Here is a 22,126-nt window from a genome sequence, read left to right as displayed (position 1 = left end):
AAGAGCCTACATAACACGATAGGCCAAGTCCAATTGATCTATATAATGAATACTGCGTCCTGAAACAGAGAATAGATCTCCTTAGCAGCTGCCAATAGAACAGCCACAAACATTACCATGCATGAGACCAAAGAAAGAGAACACATTTCTCTCTAAACCAAAAGAACTAGGCAGTATTGCATTAGTGGTCAGAAAGTTGGGGCCTGGGGCTGTGCTGGACTGTGGGTCCTGTGAGCTGCTCAGAAAACGCTAACCTTCTCTGACCACAGCTGAGGTCTGGGAATCCCATGCCCTCAGGCCCTAGCCTGGCAGAGGAGGGCAGTATCCTGCTGTCATCTCCTGCCGTCTGGAGAGTTCTCTGGGTGTAGGAGTGGGGTGGAGGTGTGAGGTTCCTGGAAACTGCAGACAGCATCACCTTCCTTCTCCCCCAGAGTTCATCCTGCCCTGGCTCTCGCCCCTCAGAATGCTGGGGCAATACCCTAGCAGCTCTCACCCTGACCCCAAGGTCTTATGGAGTCTCCCGGTCTTTGGAGGAGCTAGGCTTACCCATCAGAACCAATGGAAACTGACCTAGCCAGAGTCACCCACCTGCTTGAGCCAGCCCTGGACTCTTAACGTCTGGGGGAACAGACAACAAACCCAACAGACTCCCACCTGCTCCTTGAGAAAAATGGGTCCTCCAACCTTGATGTTCCCTTTGAGGATGGTCATGGACCCAGAGAGCCAGCCATGGACCCCTTCCTTCCTGGGAGAAACCAGCACTCTGAGGCCCCTAGACATATCCTCTGATATCCTTGTTCCTCAACTGAGTGAAGAGACCAGAGCATTAGAAAGAAAAAGACATACAGCAGTTTCTTTGAAAATGCTATATTAAACTACAATGCTATATTATGATCAATTGGGTGAACTGGAGACTTGCAGACTTCCTGTCCCCAGGTGAGGTCTTCCTACAAAGGAGGCTGGGCTCCTGGCTTCACAGGTTACAGCAGAGATGGGGCTGAGCCAGGGAGAGGAGTGGGGAGGGGAGGAGGGGGAGGGGTAGGAAGTGGGGGGCACTAAGGGAGAGGAGGGAGAGTTAGGGGAATGGGGAGGAGGGGCTGAGGGAGCTTTCCCACCTTAGGTCCCCTCTTCTCCTCATCTTCAGGGACCTAGGAACCTACCTGCCACCCCCCACCCACCGGGATCCAGGGCCCTTAGGGGTGACTGGAAGGATGGGGACTCAGAATGGGGGACCTGGCCTAGGGAACCCCAGTTGGGGGTCCTAAGATGAAGAGGGCATCTGTACCTACCTAGGGAGAGGGGGTGGGGAGGAGGGAGGATTTAGGAGTGAGGCATGGAGATGTGGGGGGCAGGGGGAATTTAGGATTGAGGGTAGAAAGATGAGGAAGGGGAAAGTATGGAAACAGGGAGACACAGGGTGGGACTGTGGGGGAGGAGGGACTTAAGAAGAAGTGGGTTCAGAGGGAAATGGAAACCCACTCCAGGATTCTTGCCTGGAGAATCCCAGGGACGGAGGAGCCTGGTTGGCTGCTGTCTATGGGGTCACACAGAGTCGGGCATGACTGAAGCGACTTAGCAGCAGCAGCAGCAGGTTCAGAGGGGAGAGGGTTAAGAAGTGGTGGAGGGGCGCAGCAGGGAGTTACAGAAGGACAGGGTAGGAGGCTGGGACAGGCTGCAGGCTGCTTACAGGTACGGGGGGGAGGACCTGGCTGGCAGTAGGGATGCACAGGAAAAGGAGAGGCAGAGGCCTGAGCCTCGGGGAAGGACACGGGGACTGGGGATGTGAGTGAAGCCATATGAGCACGAAGGCCGACACAGGAAGGTGCATGGGGACAGAGGTCGGACCCAAGACATCTGGTTTCACTATAAACAACAGGAAGTACCAGAGGAGTGGCCACTTGCATTTTGCAGGTGACAAAACCGAAGTTCGGAGAAGTTACTGACTTGCCCAAGGTCCCACAGTGGAAGAGCGTGGATTTGAACTGGGTCTCCAGGTGGGTTTCACCCAAGTTGGGGGAAGGATGAGGGTAGGCGGAGGTCTGTTATGCCCTAGGAAACCAGGAGACTGAGCCGCACGAGCCCGCGGCCATCTCTCCAAAGGCAGTGCAGATGGTTCTCTCCGCTGTCCGGGCAGGTGGAGAGAGCTGTGTGGGCTCACACTGAGGACGAGACCACCTCAGGTCTATGAATATGCACCTGCCATAGAATTCACAAGACGGGCAGTGAGAACAAGGAACCATCCTGCGGGGGGCTGGCTGGGACAGGAGGCAGTGACATCAGGAGCTGGACCTGTGACAGCTCCTTACCATCAACCCATCCCGACCCCTCACCCTGGCATTGGTGTCCATGGTGTCCAAGGCCACAGAGAAATTTTTATCTTTAACTGAGAGAGAAAAGAGAACAGGGGGAGGAAGAGGAAGAGATGGGGAGTAAAAGGGGGAGGGAAGGAAAGTGAGGAAGGTAGGGCCTCAGGGCGTTCCTGGGCCCCTGGGCCTGCCCTGCAGGGAGGGCCTGTGCAGGACCTGGGCCTTAGAGGGGTGCGTGGAAGCAGGGAAGCAAACTCTAGGGCAGGAGGTAGACGCCTGTCTTGGACAAGAGAAGTCCTCTGGTCTGCCCAGACCAAAATGGTGCCCAGGGAAGTGCCCTCCAGCCCCCACCTTCTCCAGGAGACCAGACTCACCTCTTCTGTCATCCTGGAAGGCAAAGTTAGAAAAAGCCGGTTTTGCACTCTCATCCCAGGTCTCGAACCACTTCCTGTCGTCCCTGGACCTGCCAGAAGGGCGCCGCGTTGTCAGAGCAGGGTAACCTGGTCTGGGACGCCTTTCCCCTCACCCATTCACCCCCAGCTCACTCACCTGCCTCGGCCTTGCCTGTCCCTCCTCCGGGAGCGCACAACGAACACGCTCAGCACCACCACCAGCAGCAGCAGAAGCAGGGCCCCGGCTCCCGCCAGGCCCCCGACCAGCGCCTTCCAGGAGATGGCCACCTCGCAGCGCGGGCCCAAGAACCAGTGCGTGTCCGTGGAGAAGCAGCTGGAGGAGGGGGTCACAGGTCAACACCCTCACCACCTCCCGCGCCAGGACAATAAGTGCCCCTAGACAACCCAGGTCCTGGCAAGTGGGCGGGGCTCCACCAGGAGACGAGGGGGCGGAGCCGGAGGGGCCTGATGATTGGCCCAGCTGGCTGTGGGCGGGACCTCACCGACAAGAAGGACCACTCTTCTGCAGAATGCATTGGCCCTGATGGCAGTCAATGGCGCCTTTCACGCCTGCTGTGCATTTGGTGACACAGCGGAGCTGGTTCTCCTCCAGGAAAGGGAAGTAGAAATCCTCAAAACCTTCGGCAGCAGCGCGGCGACAGATGGCTGGGGGGTAGGTAGGGGGTTGCAGACGTAAAGACCTCATTCACTCTACTCTGGGGCCTGGCTATGGTAATTCTGAAAATCGGTAGAGGACTGCACTTCCGCGGGTGGCGTGTCAGCGGGTAGACCGTGGGATTAGATGAGTGCAGGGTAGGCTCGTCACCCTCTCCTCACCTTCCCTGTTGATCCTTCCCCACGCGGAAGCTACCAACAAGGACCTGAGAGGCAGCCCTGCCAGGTCGGTACCACTTGCGTCCCCAGAAGGTCTCCCCTCCTCCTTGGGAATTCCAACGGACAGATGTCCCTTGTGGGAGGGGTCCCGGCCACCTGGGGCCACTCAGCCCTTTGCCCCACCTCTCACCTTCAGGTGACAGCTCCGTCCTGGTGTTGTTGTTCACCTTGATGGAGTCAGGCTTAAAACACAGGACTGGGGGGCCACAGGCACAGGTGGAATCGGGGGAGGCACAGGAAGGGACAGAGAGCGCTCTGTCAGTATGGGGGAGGTTTGGATGGGCCATGAAGGAAGGCTCCTTGGGCCTCCCTCATGTCCCCTGATTAGCCAGGGGTCCTCAGCCACCCGGGAGACCTTGAGCAACTCTCTCTTCTGCAGCTCCTAGGTTCTGACAACCCTTCCTTAGGCTCACCCTTGACCCGGTTTTCTGTGGACCTGTCTCTCTTCTCCTATCCTGCCTGAGGTACCACAGGGCTGACACCTGCCCCCCGAAGGCCCCTGTGTGAGTTGGAGCAGGCTGGGATGGTGGCTGTGACCCTGACCCCTCCCTCCAGCCCCAGGCCCCCAGCCTCTGTTCACCTTGGTCATTCTGGCAGCTGTTCCCATCCTGGCTGACATTCTGGAGCTCCTCCTTCAAGGCCACCTTCACCTTCTCATACTCCTCCTCCAGCTGGGGGCTGAAGGGTAACTCCAGCAGGACTAGATATTCCACCACGATGCTGCCATTCCTGGGGGAAGGGGTGGGGTGCAGAGAGCCTTAAAAGGGGCCCAGGCCCAGGCCACCATACAACTGTAGAAGGGCATTTCCAGACCAGCCACAGCTATGCAGGTGTTGGCAGGAAGGGGCAGAGGCAATGAGATGGGATTCCAGACGGATTATGTCCAGAAGGGGCTGCTAGCCTGTGTAGGCGGGACAAGGAATGATTGACATTCTCTTTGTGTTCCCTCAAGCCATAATCAAACCAGGCCCTTCTGGGCTCTCTGCCTCCCTCTTGCTGACCCATCCACTAGACCAGTTGCCAACCAGAGAGACCAGCTATGGTTCAGACACCAGGGACCAAGCCTCAGGCACCACCCCCCTGTAGATGCCAATCATTCTGCATCCAGCATGCTTCAAGGAGAGGGGAGACATCCCTCCTACAGAGGAATGAATCCTGAAAGTGATCCCCAAACACCCTCCATGGAGTAGTTTTCTTGCTTCCTCCGTCCATCCCTCTCTTTATGACATTGAATGATTCCAAAAGCAAGGGATGGCTTCCTTGGCCCTTCTTTGTGCTCCCCACCCACCACCACACACACTTGACACTTGCCTCCACAGCCCCGGAAAGGGGTCCTACCTCAGAGAAAGGATCTGCACCTCCTTGAACCCCTGCACATTTTGGTAAATCTTCTTTATCTGAAATGCGAAGGATCCTGGCTCACATCTGAACCTCCAATCAGAGGGCACCCCCAGGCCCAAGCTCCACTCCAAGGTCATTTGAGTTTTGAATTCCCCCACCCCTTCCTCCTCACCTGATCCCGGAAGGTGTTCGTGAAATCCCGGTAGACCTTAGAACTGTTGTCATCGAGGTCCAGGGAAAACTCCTGGTTGACAGACACCTCCATGCCCACTTCACTGTCCACCATATCTGTACACAACATGCCCTGCTCTGGTCACTTCAACGTCCATTCCTGTCTGACGTCACCACCACCACCCTAACCCAGAAGCTGCTCCCACTGCCCCTCTCCATGTTCCCTGAGGACTGACTGAATAGCAGAAGGAAGAAGGTAGGATTTCTGGGATGTGTTGTCCTGAGATGTGAGAAATACTGGAAGTGGGATGTCCCACAGTCAGTTCTGTAGTCTTTCTCTAGTCTGTCCCAGTGGGAAGAAGAATAGTGGCCCCAAAGATGTCTATGTCTAATCCCCAGAACCTGGAAATATATTATGCTACATGACAAGGAGGAGCTAAAGTGGCAGAAAGAATTAAGGGTACTAATCAGCTGACTTTAATATGGGAAAACTAACGTGGAATATATGATTGAGCCCAGTGTAATCACAAGAGTCCTTAGCAGGGGAAGAGGGACTCAGAAGAAATGAGAACCACTCAGGGGATGATGTTAACTATGGAAAAAAGGAACAGACATGCAATGTGGCTGGCATCAAAGATGTAGTCAGGGGGCCTTGAGGAAGAAATGTAGGAGGCTGGAGAATGTGGAAAGGGCAAAGAAATTGATTCTCCCCTAGGGCTACCAAAAAGAACCCAGCCCTAGCCAACACCTTGATTTTAGCCCTGCAAGACTCAGGTTGGACTTCTAATCTACAAAATTCTACAGTAATAAATTTGCATGGTTCATCTGCTGAGTTTGTGGTAATTTGATACAGCAGAAATTAGCAACACAGACTGGGAGGAGGTCCTAGGAAAAGAGAGTGGCCCCAGTAACGTCCTGGAGGTAAGAGTGGAGGATAGGTATGGTATGGGGTAGAAGAGAGCATGAGGGAGAAAACAGGGATAAAGAGATTTGGCAAAATGATTGGTCTCATTAAAGTGACACCTCCCAAGAGAAAGTGCAAAAAGCAACTCACCCAGATATATCTCTCTGGCAGCCAACTCGCAGTGGGAGCCATAGAAAGTTCGGGGACAGAAGCACCGGCCCTGCATCCAGGTGCCACCATTGTCACAAATGCCTGGGTAGCAAGTGAAAAGGGAAGTTCAGGCCAGGACTGACCATGCTCATGGAATTCAGTAAGGGAATGAGAAGGGATAAAAAATAGGCAGGAGATCCAACCTGGGCTGCTGATAAACCTAGACTGTGTGGTCATCTGAGTAGTGGTCAAAGTTGTCCAGCGAGATGTATGCGTAGAGAGAGTCTTGGTGTCCACCAGTATCCGTGGAACTCTGGTGAATGGTAGGCTTTGAGGTGTCAACTTGCGTGTAGCCATCGTGGAAGATGAAGATCTCCTTCGACGTTTCACGATGCGTGGGGAGGTAATGAGGTCAGGCACAGGCCGAGTATTTACAAAGTTGGAGTTGATCCGGGTCCCACTATTAGGCCTTAGTTTGCTCGGGAAAACCATGTTGATGGGAATTCTTCCAATGTTGATAGAACTAGGAGCAGCAGTCTTGTTGGAGGGGTTAGTATCCAGCATGGGAGGAGAAGTACCCAGTTTATCAGGGAACAGAGTTGTCATACTTGTGGAATTGGGAGAGGTGACCATCTCAGTAGTAGAGGTAAAAACTGATAATGGGACAGTGGGCATAGAGGTAACTTCAGCATTTGGACTCACTTCGACACATGGTGTAGTGGGAGAAGCAGACACTATTGTAACTGATATGGATTCTGGACACGGGGTGGTGGAAGACAGAGTCATCATGGTGGTCGTCTGGGTAGGAGATGTCATTAGGGAAGTCACGGTGGAAGAAGTTTTTGTCGTTTCAATTGATGAAAAGGTGGGAAAAGCAGTGAGAGAGGAAGGGCCTGTGTTCTCTGCACTGGACATATGAGAGGAGGTAGAAAAAGAACTACTTGTCGTAGAGACCTCTGAACTTGGGCTAATGGAAGATGACATTATTGCAAGTGTTGAAGAGGAGATGATGGTACCAAAAGGGGTACTTATCGCATTAGTAGAAGTACTCAATATAGGGAAAGCTGAAGAGGGAGAAACACCTGAAGTACCGAGAGCTGTTATGGAGGTGGGTGTTGTTGCCATGTTTGTGGTCCCAGTCTTGGCAACTTCTGTGGTTGAGGGAGTGCTAGATGGTGCTGTGATCAAGGTGGCAGGGGGAGATGTATGCGTGGGAGTGGTGACCTCAGTTCTGGTTGTGGTTAACGTCCCAGTCGGAGATGGAGGGGTGGACATGGACTGGGTGGCAGGGATCGTGGGTGGGGTAAACAGAGGGGTGGAGGCTGTGGCTTCAGTGGGTACTGGTTCTGTGGTTGGGAAAGATGGAAATGATACAGGCGAACTGGATGCTGTCAAGGTACTACTGGTCACTGGCATAGAGACTGGAGATGTCTGAAAATGGGCTGTACTTGTTTGAGTGCCTGAGGATGTGATGGGAGAAATAGAAGTAATATCTGTTGTCAGAGACTCTACAGAAAGGCTACTGATAGGAGTAACTGTGGTTCTCAAAGTGTACGAAGGAAGCAGGGTTGTGTCCCTCATCATGGCTGTTTCTATAGAAGCTACAGTGGAGGACAGTCCCAAGGAACTGGACTGATACAGGTGTAGATCAGTGGTGGTGGGTGCCAAAGTGGTTTCAGCGGGGTCCTGCATTGAATTAGACATGCTAATTTTATGTGAGGTGGTATTGTCTGCCTGAGTGGTCCAGGTACTGCTGCTAGGCATGAGAGAATGACCTAAAGATGGAACTGGAATGCTGGTAGAGAGTAACGGAGTTGCTGTACTTTGGATGTTAGGGAACACAGATGTCTCACTGGGCCTAATGGACAAGGTTGTCACGATATTAGAGGTTGTTCCTGTATTATGGGTAGGGGGAGAAGATGGGATATTATGAGTGGTGGGGGGGAGGTGCCAGACAGGGAAAGTGTCAAGCTGAGGTCGGTCTTGGAGGTGGAGGAACCAGCAAAATTCATGAATGTGGACTGGGTGGAGGCTGGTAACAAGGTAGACACTTCTATACTGTCAGAGGAGGCAGGTACAGGCGTGGATGTCGGCACAATAGTGGAGCTACACACAGATGCAGTGGAAGCAGACCTGGCAATGTTCCCAGGAGACAAGGTGGTTGAAGAGGTGATGTGCAGAGCACTTTGCTCTTTTGTGGGGATGACTGTGGTCACCAAGGGTGTGCTATCAGACTGGGTGGATTCTGCAGTGGAGGGCAAGGGCAGAGGGGCTGTGATTGAGGTGGTTAAATTTGGAGTGTCTGTCAGACGGGTGATTGCTGTCCAGGAAGTGATGACAGAACGGCCAGGAGGTGAACGAAGAGAAGTGGCGTAGGGAGAGAGGATATTGGATGTAAATGTAGAGAGGCCATTTCTATTGCTGGTGGAACTGGAGCCTGGATCTGTGGTTGCGGTAGGAGTGAATGAAGGTAAACTAGTGGACAATAACAAGGTATATCTGCTGGGAAGTGAAGGGCCGGCAGTGGTGTGGGTGGTGGGGAGTGTGGTCATGTCGGTGGGCAGAGGGCTGGTGTGCGGGGTGGAGGCGGAGGCGGAGGCGGGCTCTGTGCCGGGGGCAGGTGGAGGGGAGCGAGGCACCCCCGTGGACGCGGTGGGGCTACTGGTGGCCACGGGAGTGGAGGTGGTGGACGCGGGAGCATGGAGTGTGCTGCTGGGCGTGGCGGAGGATGTGACTGACGGCGGAGAGGGCACCCCCGTGGCGACAGGCTGGCTAGCGGTGTCACTGGGAGGAGTCCCCGTGGTGGTGGGGTGCGGGGGCGGCACACTGGCGCTCGGGGCAGGTGGGCTGGCACCCTCGGCCGGAGTGGTACTGGCCCTGGTGCTGCCGGGGGCCGGGGAGGAGGCGCCTAGCGATGTGGCGGGAATGGCGCTGGAGCGGAAGGGAGTCGCCGTGCTGCGGGGAGTGGTGAAGATGGAGGTGGCGGCCGGCGTGCTGGCCGAGGTTGCCTGGACAGGGAAGGTGCTGTGTGTGCGGGGGGTGGTGGGGCCGGAGGAGATGATCCCGGTGGTGGGGGTGGCCGCGGCCGTGGGCGCGGCCGCGGGGCTGGGGCTGGGTGTGGCTGAGGGGCTGGCCAGAGCGAGTGTGGAGCCGAGGGCCACGGCGGAGGTGGCGGTGGTGGATGGAGCCGCGGGCCCGGCGGATGTGGCCTCGGTGGTGGCGGGCGCGGAGCTGGGGGCTCCCGTCCCGACCGAGGAGGGAGGGAGAGTCGTGGATGTGTGCGGCGCGGCGGAGGCCGGGAGGGGTGAGGTGAATGCGGAAGTGAGGGTGCTCCCGCCGGGGTAGATGGTGGAAGAGGTGAGGGCCGGAGCGCTGGGCCGTGCGGTGGGCATGGGTGTGGTCACCAGGAGGGTGCTAGCAGCCCCGGTGGTGTGCGCGGCGGCGGCAGAGGGCCGAGTGGCCGTGAGGGAGGTGGCCGGGGCTGCGGTGTCCCTGGGAGTGGCGAGCTGCGTGGTGGAGCCGGTGGGCGTGCTGGCGGGAGGCGAGGGGCCGGCAGTGGTGTGGGTGGTGGGGAGTGTGGTCATGTCGGTGGGCAGAGGGCTGGTGTGCGGGGTGGAGGCGGAGGCGGAGGCGGGCTCTGTGCCGGGGGCAGGTGGAGGGGAGCGAGGCACCCCCGTGGACGCGGTGGGGCTACTGGTGGCCACGGGAGTGGAGGTGGTGGACGCGGGAGCATGGAGTGTGCTGCTGGGCGTGGCGGAGGATGTGACTGACGGCGGAGAGGGCACCCCCGTGGCGACAGGCTGGCTAGCGGTGTCACTGGGAGGAGTCCCCGTGGTGGTGGGGTGCGGGGGCGGCACACTGGCGCTCGGGGCAGGTGGGCTGGCACCCTCGGCCGGAGTGGTACTGGCCCTGGTGCTGCCGGGGGCCGGGGAGGAGGCGCCTAGCGATGTGGCGGGAATGGCGCTGGAGCGGAAGGGAGTCGCCGTGCTGCGGGGAGTGGTGAAGATGGAGGTGGCGGCCGGCGTGCTGGCCGAGGTTGCCTGGACAGGGAAGGTGCTGTGTGTGCGGGGGGTGGTGGGGCCGGAGGAGATGATCCCGGTGGTGGGGGTGGCCGCGGCCGTGGGCGCGGCCGCGGGGCTGGGGCTGGGTGTGGCTGAGGGGCTGGCCAGAGCGAGTGTGGAGCCGAGGGCCACGGCGGAGGTGGCGGTGGTGGATGGAGCCGCGGGCCCGGCGGATGTGGCCTCGGTGGTGGCGGGCGCGGAGCTGGGGGCTCCCGTCCCGACCGAGGAGGGAGGGAGAGTCGTGGATGTGTGCGGCGCGGCGGAGGCCGGGAGGGGTGAGGTGAATGCGGAAGTGAGGGTGCTCCCGCCGGGGTAGATGGTGGAAGAGGTGAGGGCCGGAGCGCTGGGCCGTGCGGTGGGCATGGGTGTGGTCACCAGGAGGGTGCTAGCAGCCCCGGTGGTGTGCGCGGCGGCGGCAGAGGGCCGAGTGGCCGTGAGGGAGGTGGCCGGGGCTGCGGTGTCCCTGGGAGTGGCGAGCTGCGTGGTGGAGCCGGTGGGCGTGCTGGCGGGAGGCGAGGGGCCGGCAGTGGTGTGGGTGGTGGGGAGTGTGGTCATGTCGGTGGGCAGAGGGCTGGTGTGCGGGGTGGAGGCGGAGGCGGAGGCGGGCTCTGTGCCGGGGGCAGGTGGAGGGGAGCGAGGCACCCCCGTGGACGCGGTGGGGCTACTGGTGGCCACGGGAGTGGAGGTGGTGGACGCGGGAGCATGGAGTGTGCTGCTGGGCGTGGCGGAGGATGTGACTGACGGCGGAGAGGGCACCCCCGTGGCGACAGGCTGGCTAGCGGTGTCACTGGGAGGAGTCCCCGTGGTGGTGGGGCGCGGGGGCGGCACACTGGCGCTCGGGGCAGGTGGGCTGGCACCCTCGGCCGGAGTGGTACTGGCCCTGGTGCTGCCGGGGGCCGGGGAGGAGGCGCCTAGCGATGTGGCGGGAATGGCGCTGGAGCGGAAGGGAGTCGCCGTGCTGCGGGGAGTGGTGAAGATGGAGGTGGCGGCCGGCGTGCTGGCCGAGGTTGCCTGGACAGGGAAGGTGCTGTGTGTGCGGGGGGTGGTGGGGCCGGAGGAGATGATCCCGGTGGTGGGGGTGGCCGCGGCCGTGGGCGCGGCCGCGGGGCTGGGGCTGGGTGTGGCTGAGGGGCTGGCCAGAGCGAGTGTGGAGCCGAGGGCCACGGCGGAGGTGGCGGTGGTGGATGGAGCCGCGGGCCCGGCGGATGTGGCCTCGGTGGTGGCGGGCGCGGAGCTGGGGGCTCCCGTCCCGACCGAGGAGGGAGGGAGAGTCGTGGATGTGTGCGGCGCGGCGGAGGCCGGGAGGGGTGAGGTGAATGCGGAAGTGAGGGTGCTCCCGCCGGGGTAGATGGTGGAAGAGGTGAGGGCCGGAGCGCTGGGCCGTGCGGTGGGCATGGGTGTGGTCACCAGGAGGGTGCTAGCAGCCCCGGTGGTGTGCGCGGCGGCGGCAGAGGGCCGAGTGGCCGTGAGGGAGGTGGCCGGGGCTGCGGTGTCCCTGGGAGTGGCGAGCTGCGTGGTGGAGCCGGTGGGCGTGCTGGCGGGAGGCGAGGGGCCGGCAGTGGTGTGGGTGGTGGGGAGTGTGGTCATGTCGGTGGGCAGAGGGCTGGTGTGCGGGGTGGAGGCGGAGGCGGAGGCGGGCTCTGTGCCGGGGGCAGGTGGAGGGGAGCGAGGCACCCCCGTGGACGCGGTGGGGCTACTGGTGGCCACGGGAGTGGAGGTGGTGGACGCGGGAGCATGGAGTGTGCTGCTGGGCGTGGCGGAGGATGTGACTGACGGCGGAGAGGGCACCCCCGTGGCGACAGGCTGGCTAGCGGTGTCACTGGGAGGAGTCCCCGTGGTGGTGGGGCGCGGGGGCGGCACACTGGCGCTCGGGGCAGGTGGGCTGGCACCCTCGGCCGGAGTGGTACTGGCCCTGGTGCTGCCGGGGGCCGGGGAGGAGGCGCCTAGCGATGTGGCGGGAATGGCGCTGGAGCGGAAGGGAGTCGCCGTGCTGCGGGGAGTGGTGAAGATGGAGGTGGCGGCCGGCGTGCTGGCCGAGGTTGCCTGGACAGGGAAGGTGCTGTGTGTGCGGGGGGTGGTGGGGCCGGAGGAGATGATCCCGGTGGTGGGGGTGGCCGCGGCCGTGGGCGCGGCCGCGGGGCTGGGGCTGGGTGTGGCTGAGGGGCTGGCCAGAGCGAGTGTGGAGCCGAGGGCCACGGCGGAGGTGGCGGTGGTGGATGGAGCCGCGGGCCCGGCGGATGTGGCCTCGGTGGTGGCGGGCGCGGAGCTGGGGGCTCCCGTCCCGACCGAGGAGGGAGGGAGAGTCGTGGATGTGTGCGGCGCGGCGGAGGCCGGGAGGGGTGAGGTGAATGCGGAAGTGAGGGTGCTCCCGCCGGGGTAGATGGTGGAAGAGGTGAGGGCCGGAGCGCTGGGCCGTGCGGTGGGCATGGGTGTGGTCACCAGGAGGGTGCTAGCAGCCCCGGTGGTGTGCGCGGCGGCGGCAGAGGGCCGAGTGGCCGTGAGGGAGGTGGCCGGGGCTGCGGTGTCCCTGGGAGTGGCGAGCTGCGTGGTGGAGCCGGTGGGCGTGCTGGCGGGAGGCGAGGGGCCGGCAGTGGTGTGGGTGGTGGGGAGTGTGGTCATGTCGGTGGGCAGAGGGCTGGTGTGCGGGGTGGAGGCGGAGGCGGAGGCGGGCTCTGTGCCGGGGGCAGGTGGAGGGGAGCGAGGCACCCCCGTGGACGCGGTGGGGCTACTGGTGGCCACGGGAGTGGAGGTGGTGGACGCGGGAGCATGGAGTGTGCTGCTGGGCGTGGCGGAGGATGTGACTGACGGCGGAGAGGGCACCCCCGTGGCGACAGGCTGGCTAGCGGTGTCACTGGGAGGAGTCCCCGTGGTGGTGGGGCGCGGGGGCGGCACACTGGCGCTCGGGGCAGGTGGGCTGGCACCCTCGGCCGGAGTGGTACTGGCCCTGGTGCTGCCGGGGGCCGGGGAGGAGGCGCCTAGCGATGTGGCGGGAATGGCGCTGGAGCGGAAGGGAGTCGCCGTGCTGCGGGGAGTGGTGAAGATGGAGGTGGCGGCCGGCGTGCTGGCCGAGGTTGCCTGGACAGGGAAGGTGCTGTGTGTGCGGGGGGTGGTGGGGCCGGAGGAGATGATCCCGGTGGTGGGGGTGGCCGCGGCCGTGGGCGCGGCCGCGGGGCTGGGGCTGGGTGTGGCTGAGGGGCTGGCCAGAGCGAGTGTGGAGCCGAGGGCCACGGCGGAGGTGGCGGTGGTGGATGGAGCCGCGGGCCCGGCGGATGTGGCCTCGGTGGTGGCGGGCGCGGAGCTGGGGCTCCCGTCCCGACCGAGGAGGGAGGGAGAGTCGTGGATGTGTGCGGCGCGGCGGAGGCCGGGAGGGGTGAGGTGAATGCGGAAGTGAGGGTGCTCCCGCCGGGGTAGATGGTGGAAGAGGTGAGGGCCGGAGCGCTGGGCCGTGCGGTGGGCATGGGTGTGGTCACCAGGAGGGTGCTAGCAGCCCCGGTGGTGTGCGCGGCGGCGGCAGAGGGCCGAGTGGCCGTGAGGGAGGTGGCCGGGGCTGCGGTGTCCCTGGGAGTGGCGAGCTGCGTGGTGGAGCCGGTGGGCGTGCTGGCGGGAGGCGAGGGGCCGGCAGTGGTGTGGGTGGTGGGGAGTGTGGTCATGTCGGTGGGCAGAGGGCTGGTGTGCGGGGTGGAGGCGGAGGCGGAGGCGGGCTCTGTGCCGGGGGCAGGTGGAGGGGAGCGAGGCACCCCCGTGGACGCGGTGGGGCTACTGGTGGCCACGGGAGTGGAGGTGGTGGACGCGGGAGCATGGAGTGTGCTGCTGGGCGTGGCGGAGGATGTGACTGACGGCGGAGAGGGCACCCCCGTGGCGACAGGCTGGCTAGCGGTGTCACTGGGAGGAGTCCCCGTGGTGGTGGGGCGCGGGGGCGGCACACTGGCGCTCGGGGCAGGTGGGCTGGCACCCTCGGCCGGAGTGGTACTGGCCCTGGTGCTGCCGGGGGCCGGGGAGGAGGCGCCTAGCGATGTGGCGGGAATGGCGCTGGAGCGGAAGGGAGTCGCCGTGCTGCGGGGAGTGGTGAAGATGGAGGTGGCGGCCGGCGTGCTGGCCGAGGTTGCCTGGACAGGGAAGGTGCTGTGTGTGCGGGGGGTGGTGGGGCCGGAGGAGATGATCCCGGTGGTGGGGGTGGCCGCGGCCGTGGGCGCGGCCGCGGGGCTGGGGCTGGGTGTGGCTGAGGGGCTGGCCAGAGCGAGTGTGGAGCCGAGGGCCACGGCGGAGGTGGCGGTGGTGGATGGAGCCGCGGGCCCGGCGGATGTGGCCTCGGTGGTGGCGGGCGCGGAGCTGGGGCCTCCCGTCCCGACCGAGGAGGGAGGGAGAGTCGTGGATGTGTGCGGCGCGGCGGAGGCCGGGAGGGGTGAGGTGAATGCGGAAGTGAGGGTGCTCCCGCCGGGGTAGATGGTGGAAGAGGTGAGGGCCGGAGCGCTGGGCCGTGCGGTGGGCATGGGTGTGGTCACCAGGAGGGTGCTAGCAGCCCCGGTGGTGTGCGCGGCGGCGGCAGAGGGCCGAGTGGCCGTGAGGGAGGTGGCCGGGGCTGCGGTGTCCCTGGGAGTGGCGAGCTGCGTGGTGGAGCCGGTGGGCGTGCTGGCGGGAGGCGAGGGGCCGGCAGTGGTGTGGGTGGTGGGGAGTGTGGTCATGTCGGTGGGCAGAGGGCTGGTGTGCGGGGTGGAGGCGGAGGCGGAGGCGGGCTCTGTGCCGGGGGCAGGTGGAGGGGAGCGAGGCACCCCCGTGGACGCGGTGGGGCTACTGGTGGCCACGGGAGTGGAGGTGGTGGACGCGGGAGCATGGAGTGTGCTGCTGGGCGTGGCGGAGGATGTGACTGACGGCGGAGAGGGCACCCCCGTGGCGACAGGCTGGCTAGCGGTGTCACTGGGAGGAGTCCCCGTGGTGGTGGGGCGCGGGGGCGGCACACTGGCGCTCGGGGCAGGTGGGCTGGCACCCTCGGCCGGAGTGGTACTGGCCCTGGTGCTGCCGGGGGCCGGGGAGGAGGCGCCTAGCGATGTGGCGGGAATGGCGCTGGAGCGGAAGGGAGTCGCCGTGCTGCGGGGAGTGGTGAAGATGGAGGTGGCGGCCGGCGTGCTGGCCGAGGTTGCCTGGACAGGGAAGGTGCTGTGTGTGCGGGGGGTGGTGGGGCCGGAGGAGATGATCCCGGTGGTGGGGGTGGCCGCGGCCGTGGGCGCGGCCGCGGGGCTGGGGCTGGGTGTGGCTGAGGGGCTGGCCAGAGCGAGTGTGGAGCCGAGGGCCACGGCGGAGGTGGCGGTGGTGGATGGAGCCGCGGGCCCGGCGGATGTGGCCTCGGTGGTGGCGGGCGCGGAGCTGGGGCCTCCCGTCCCGACCGAGGAGGGAGGGAGAGTCGTGGATGTGTGCGGCGCGGCGGAGGCCGGGAGGGGTGAGGTGAATGCGGAAGTGAGGGTGCTCCCGCCGGGGTAGATGGTGGAAGAGGTGAGGGCCGGAGCGCTGGGCCGTGCGGTGGGCATGGGTGTGGTCACCAGGAGGGTGCTAGCAGCCCCGGTGGTGTGCGCGGCGGCGGCAGAGGGCCGAGTGGCCGTGAGGGAGGTGGCCGGGGCTGCGGTGTCCCTGGGAGTGGCGAGCTGCGTGGTGGAGCCGGTGGGCGTGCTGGCGGGAGGCGAGGGGCCGGCAGTGGTGTGGGTGGTGGGGAGTGTGGTCATGTCGGTGGGCAGAGGGCTGGTGTGCGGGGTGGAGGCGGAGGCGGAGGCGGGCTCTGTGCCGGGGGCAGGTGGAGGGGAGCGAGGCACCCCCGTGGACGCGGTGGGGCTACTGGTGGCCACGGGAGTGGAGGTGGTGGACGCGGGAGCATGGAGTGTGCTGCTGGGCGTGGCGGAGGATGTGACTGACGGCGGAGAGGGCACCCCCGTGGCGACAGGCTGGCTAGCGGTGTCACTGGGAGGAGTCCCCGTGGTGGTGGGGCGCGGGGGCGGCACACTGGCGCTCGGGGCAGGTGGGCTGGCACCCTCGGCCGGAGTGGTACTGGCCCTGGTGCTGCCGGGGGCCGGGGAGGAGGCGCCTAGCGATGTGGCGGGAATGGCGCTGGAGCGGAAGGGAGTCGCCGTGCTGCGGGGAGTGGTGAAGATGGAGGTGGCGGCCGGCGTGCTGGCCGAGGTTGCCTGGACAGGGAAGGTGCTGTGTGTGCGGGGGGTGGTGGGGCCGGAGGAGATGATCCCGGTGGTGGGGGTGGCCGCGGCCGTGGGCGCGGCCGCGGGGCTGGGGCTGGGTGTGGCTGAGGGGCTGGCCAGAGCGAGTGTGGAGCCGAGGGCCACGGCGGAGGTGGCGGTGGTGGATGGAGCCGCGGGCCCGGCGGATGTGGCCTCGGTGGTGGCGGGCGCGGAGCTGGGGGCCTCCCGTCCCGACCGAGGAGGGAGGGAGAGTCGTGGATGTGTGCGGCGCGGCGGAGGCCGGGAGGGGTGAGGTGAATGCGGAAGTGAGGGTGCTCCCGCCGGGGTAGATGGTGGAAGAGGTGAGGGCCGGAGCGCTGGGCCGTGCGGTGGGCATGGGTGTGGTCACCAGGAGGGTGCTAGCAGCCCCGGTGGTGTGCGCGGCGGCGGCAGAGGGCCGAGTGGCCGTGAGGGAGGTGGCCGGGGCTGCGGTGTCCCTGGGAGTGGCGAGCTGCGTGGTGGAGCCGGTGGGCGTGCTGGCGGGAGGCGAGGGGCCGGCAGTGGTGTGGGTGGTGGGGAGTGTGGTCATGTCGGTGGGCAGAGGGCTGGTGTGCGGGGTGGAGGCGGAGGCGGAGGCGGGCTCTGTGCCGGGGGCAGGTGGAGGGGAGCGAGGCACCCCCGTGGACGCGGTGGGGCTACTGGTGGCCACGGGAGTGGAGGTGGTGGACGCGGGAGCATGGAGTGTGCTGCTGGGCGTGGCGGAGGATGTGACTGACGGCGGAGAGGGCACCCCCGTGGCGACAGGCTGGCTAGCGGTGTCACTGGGAGGAGTCCCCGTGGTGGTGGGGCGCGGGGGCGGCACACTGGCGCTCGGGGCAGGTGGGCTGGCACCCTCGGCCGGAGTGGTACTGGCCCTGGTGCTGCCGGGGGCCGGGGAGGAGGCGCCTAGCGATGTGGCGGGAATGGCGCTGGAGCGGAAGGGAGTCGCCGTGCTGCGGGGAGTGGTGAAGATGGAGGTGGCGGCCGGCGTGCTGGCCGAGGTTGCCTGGACAGGGAAGGTGCTGTGTGTGCGGGGGGTGGTGGGGCCGGAGGAGATGATCCCGGTGGTGGGGGTGGCCGCGGCCGTGGGCGCGGCCGCGGGGCTGGGGCTGGGTGTGGCTGAGGGGCTGGCCAGAGCGAGTGTGGAGCCGAGGGCCACGGCGGAGGTGGCGGTGGTGGATGGAGCCGCGGGCCCGGCGGATGTGGCCTCGGTGGTGGCGGGCGCGGAGCTGGGGCCTCCCGTCCCGACCGAGGAGGGAGGGAGAGTCGTGGATGTGTGCGGCGCGGCGGAGGCCGGGAGGGGTGAGGTGAATGCGGAAGTGAGGGTGCTCCCGCCGGGGTAGATGGTGGAAGAGGTGAGGGCCGGAGCGCTGGGCCGTGCGGTGGGCATGGGTGTGGTCACCAGGAGGGTGCTAGCAGCCCCGGTGGTGTGCGCGGCGGCGGCAGAGGGCCGAGTGGCCGTGAGGGAGGTGGCCGGGGCTGCGGTGTCCCTGGGAGTGGCGAGCTGCGTGGTGGAGCCGGTGGGCGTGCTGGCGGGAGGCGAGGGGCCGGCAGTGGTGTGGGTGGTGGGGAGTGTGGTCATGTCGGTGGGCAGAGGGCTGGTGTGCGGGGTGGAGGCGGAGGCGGAGGCGGGCTCTGTGCCGGGGGCAGGTGGAGGGGAGCGAGGCACCCCCGTGGACGCGGTGGGGCTACTGGTGGCCACGGGAGTGGAGGTGGTGGACGCGGGAGCATGGAGTGTGCTGCTGGGCGTGGCGGAGGATGTGACTGACGGCGGAGAGGGCACCCCCGTGGCGACAGGCTGGCTAGCGGTGTCACTGGGAGGAGTCCCCGTGGTGGTGGGGCGCGGGGGCGGCACACTGGCGCTCGGGGCAGGTGGGCTGGCACCCTCGGCCGGAGTGGTACTGGCCCTGGTGCTGCCGGGGGCCGGGGAGGAGGCGCCTAGCGATGTGGCGGGAATGGCGCTGGAGCGGAAGGGAGTCGCCGTGCTGCGGGGAGTGGTGAAGATGGAGGTGGCGGCCGGCGTGCTGGCCGAGGTTGCCTGGACAGGGAAGGTGCTGTGTGTGCGGGGGGTGGTGGGGCCGGAGGAGATGATCCCGGTGGTGGGGGTGGCCGCGGCCGTGGGCGCGGCCGCGGGGCTGGGGCTGGGTGTGGCTGAGGGGCTGGCCAGAGCGAGTGTGGAGCCGAGGGCCACGGCGGAGGTGGCGGTGGTGGATGGAGCCGCGGGCCCGGCGGATGTGGCCTCGGTGGTGGCGGGCGCGGAGCTGGGGCCTCCCGTCCCGACCGAGGAGGGAGGGAGAGTCGTGGATGTGTGCGGCGCGGCGGAGGCCGGGAGGGGTGAGGTGAATGCGGAAGTGAGGGTGCTCCCGCCGGGGTAGATGGTGGAAGAGGTGAGGGCCGGAGCGCTGGGCCGTGCGGTGGGCATGGGTGTGGTCACCAGGAGGGTGCTAGCAGCCCCGGTGGTGTGCGCGGCGGCGGCAGAGGGCCGAGTGGCCGTGAGGGAGGTGGCCGGGGCTGCGGTGTCCCTGGGAGTGGCGAGCTGCGTGGTGGAGCCGGTGGGCGTGCTGGCGGGAGGCGAGGGGCCGGCAGTGGTGTGGGTGGTGGGGAGTGTGGTCATGTCGGTGGGCAGAGGGCTGGTGTGCGGGGTGGAGGCGGAGGCGGAGGCGGGCTCTGTGCCGGGGGCAGGTGGAGGGGAGCGAGGCACCCCCGTGGACGCGGTGGGGCTACTGGTGGCCACGGGAGTGGAGGTGGTGGACGCGGGAGCATGGAGTGTGCTGCTGGGCGTGGCGGAGGATGTGACTGACGGCGGAGAGGGCACCCCCGTGGCGACAGGCTGGCTAGCGGTGTCACTGGGAGGAGTCCCCGTGGTGGTGGGGCGCGGGGGCGGCACACTGGCGCTCGGGGCAGGTGGGCTGGCACCCTCGGCCGGAGTGGTACTGGCCCTGGTGCTGCCGGGGGCCGGGGAGGAGGCGCCTAGCGATGTGGCGGGAATGGCGCTGGAGCGGAAGGGAGTCGCCGTGCTGCGGGGAGTGGTGAAGATGGAGGTGGCGGCCGGCGTGCTGGCCGAGGTTGCCTGGACAGGGAAGGTGCTGTGTGTGCGGGGGGTGGTGGGGCCGGAGGAGATGATCCCGGTGGTGGGGGTGGCCGCGGCCGTGGGCGCGGCCGCGGGGCTGGGGCTGGGTGTGGCTGAGGGGCTGGCCAGAGCGAGTGTGGAGCCGAGGGCCACGGCGGAGGTGGCGGTGGTGGATGGAGCCGCGGGCCCGGCGGATGTGGCCTCGGTGGTGGCGGGCGCGGAGCTGGGGCCTCCCGTCCCGACCGAGGAGGGAGGGAGAGTCGTGGATGTGTGCGGCGCGGCGGAGGCCGGGAGGGGTGAGGTGAATGCGGAAGTGAGGGTGCTCCCGCCGGGGTAGATGGTGGAAGAGGTGAGGGCCGGAGCGCTGGGCCGTGCGGTGGGCATGGGTGTGGTCACCAGGAGGGTGCTAGCAGCCCCGGTGGTGTGCGCGGCGGCGGCAGAGGGCCGAGTGGCCGTGAGGGAGGTGGCCGGGGCTGCGGTGTCCCTGGGAGTGGCGAGCTGCGTGGTGGAGCCGGTGGGCGTGCTGGCGGGAGGCGAGGGGCCGGCAGTGGTGTGGGTGGTGGGGAGTGTGGTCATGTCGGTGGGCAGAGGGCTGGTGTGCGGGGTGGAGGCGGAGGCGGAGGCGGGCTCTGTGCCGGGGGCAGGTGGAGGGGAGCGAGGCACCCCCGTGGACGCGGTGGGGCTACTGGTGGCCACGGGAGTGGAGGTGGTGGACGCGGGAGCATGGAGTGTGCTGCTGGGCGTGGCGGAGGATGTGACTGACGGCGGAGAGGGCACCCCCGTGGCGACAGGCTGGCTAGCGGTGTCACTGGGAGGAGTCCCCGTGGTGGTGGGGCGCGGGGGCGGCACACTGGCGCTCGGGGCAGGTGGGCTGGCACCCTCGGCCGGAGTGGTACTGGCCCTGGTGCTGCCGGGGGCCGGGGAGGAGGCGCCTAGCGATGTGGCGGGAATGGCGCTGGAGCGGAAGGGAGTCGCCGTGCTGCGGGGAGTGGTGAAGATGGAGGTGGCGGCCGGCGTGCTGGCCGAGGTTGCCTGGACAGGGAAGGTGCTGTGTGTGCGGGGGGTGGTGGGGCCGGAGGAGATGATCCCGGTGGTGGGGGTGGCCGCGGCCGTGGGCGCGGCCGCGGGGCTGGGGCTGGGTGTGGCTGAGGGGCTGGCCAGAGCGAGTGTGGAGCCGAGGGCCACGGCGGAGGTGGCGGTGGTGGATGGAGCCGCGGGCCCGGCGGATGTGGCCTCGGTGGTGGCGGGCGCGGAGCTGGGGCCTCCCGTCCCGACCGAGGAGGGAGGGAGAGTCGTGGATGTGTGCGGCGCGGCGGAGGCCGGGAGGGGTGAGGTGAATGCGGAAGTGAGGGTGCTCCCGCCGGGGTAGATGGTGGAAGAGGTGAGGGCCGGAGCGCTGGGCCGTGCGGTGGGCATGGGTGTGGTCACCAGGAGGGTGCTAGCAGCCCCGGTGGTGTGCGCGGCGGCGGCAGAGGGCCGAGTGGCCGTGAGGGAGGTGGCCGGGGCTGCGGTGTCCCTGGGAGTGGCGAGCTGCGTGGTGGAGCCGGTGGGCGTGCTGGCGGGAGGCGAGGGGCCGGCAGTGGTGTGGGTGGTGGGGAGTGTGGTCATGTCGGTGGGCAGAGGGCTGGTGTGCGGGGTGGAGGCGGAGGCGGAGGCGGGCTCTGTGCCGGGGGCAGGTGGAGGGGAGCGAGGCACCCCCGTGGACGCGGTGGGGCTACTGGTGGCCACGGGAGTGGAGGTGGTGGACGCGGGAGCATGGAGTGTGCTGCTGGGCGTGGCGGAGGATGTGACTGACGGCGGAGAGGGCACCCCCGTGGCGACAGGCTGGCTAGCGGTGTCACTGGGAGGAGTCCCCGTGGTGGTGGGGCGCGGGGGCGGCACACTGGCGCTCGGGGCAGGTGGGCTGGCACCCTCGGCCGGAGTGGTACTGGCCCTGGTGCTGCCGGGGGCCGGGGAGGAGGCGCCTAGCGATGTGGCGGGAATGGCGCTGGAGCGGAAGGGAGTCGCCGTGCTGCGGGGAGTGGTGAAGATGGAGGTGGCGGCCGGCGTGCTGGCCGAGGTTGCCTGGACAGGGAAGGTGCTGTGTGTGCGGGGGGTGGTGGGGCCGGAGGAGATGATCCCGGTGGTGGGGGTGGCCGCGGCCGTGGGCGCGGCCGCGGGGCTGGGGCTGGGTGTGGCTGAGGGGCTGGCCAGAGCGAGTGTGGAGCCGAGGGCCACGGCGGAGGTGGCGGTGGTGGATGGAGCCGCGGGCCCGGCGGATGTGGCCTCGGTGGTGGCGGGCGCGGAGCTGGGGCCTCCCGTCCCGACCGAGGAGGGAGGGAGAGTCGTGGATGTGTGCGGCGCGGCGGAGGCCGGGAGGGGTGAGGTGAATGCGGAAGTGAGGGTGCTCCCGCCGGGGTAGATGGTGGAAGAGGTGAGGGCCGGAGCGCTGGGCCGTGCGGTGGGCATGGGTGTGGTCACCAGGAGGGTGCTAGCAGCCCCGGTGGTGTGCGCGGCGGCGGCAGAGGGCCGAGTGGCCGTGAGGGAGGTGGCCGGGGCTGCGGTGTCCCTGGGAGTGGCGAGCTGCGTGGTGGAGCCGGTGGGCGTGCTGGCGGGAGGCGAGGGGCCGGCAGTGGTGTGGGTGGTGGGGAGTGTGGTCAT

The 22,126-nt window shown here is 66.3% G+C and overlaps 1 protein-coding gene across 1 annotated transcript in view; it reads right to left on the bottom strand.

The window, feature by feature from the left end:
* Positions 1-1,238: 1,238 nt before the first annotated feature.
* The window catches only part of LOC113883363 (mucin-19-like), a 37,389-nt gene continuing 16,501 nt past the window's right edge, over positions 1,239-22,126 (bottom strand). The window contains 14 exon segments of the mRNA XM_027527044.1: positions 1,239-1,289; positions 2,331-2,383; positions 2,681-2,769; positions 2,856-3,032; positions 3,202-3,364; positions 3,723-3,788; positions 4,173-4,321; positions 4,931-4,989; positions 5,106-5,221; positions 6,159-6,260; positions 6,362-8,027; positions 8,030-13,657; positions 13,690-16,620; positions 16,700-22,073. Coding sequence (XP_027382845.1) covers positions 1,239-1,289; positions 2,331-2,383; positions 2,681-2,769; positions 2,856-3,032; positions 3,202-3,364; positions 3,723-3,788; positions 4,173-4,321; positions 4,931-4,989; positions 5,106-5,221; positions 6,159-6,260; positions 6,362-8,027; positions 8,030-13,657; positions 13,690-16,620; positions 16,700-22,073 — 16,624 coding nt within the window.

This window comes from Bos indicus x Bos taurus, chromosome 25 (assembly GCF_003369695.1).
Source record: "Bos indicus x Bos taurus breed Angus x Brahman F1 hybrid chromosome 25, Bos_hybrid_MaternalHap_v2.0, whole genome shotgun sequence".
Taxonomy (NCBI): Eukaryota; Metazoa; Chordata; class Mammalia; order Artiodactyla; family Bovidae; genus Bos; species Bos indicus x Bos taurus.
This window is presented reverse-complemented; position numbering and strand designations above follow the sequence as displayed.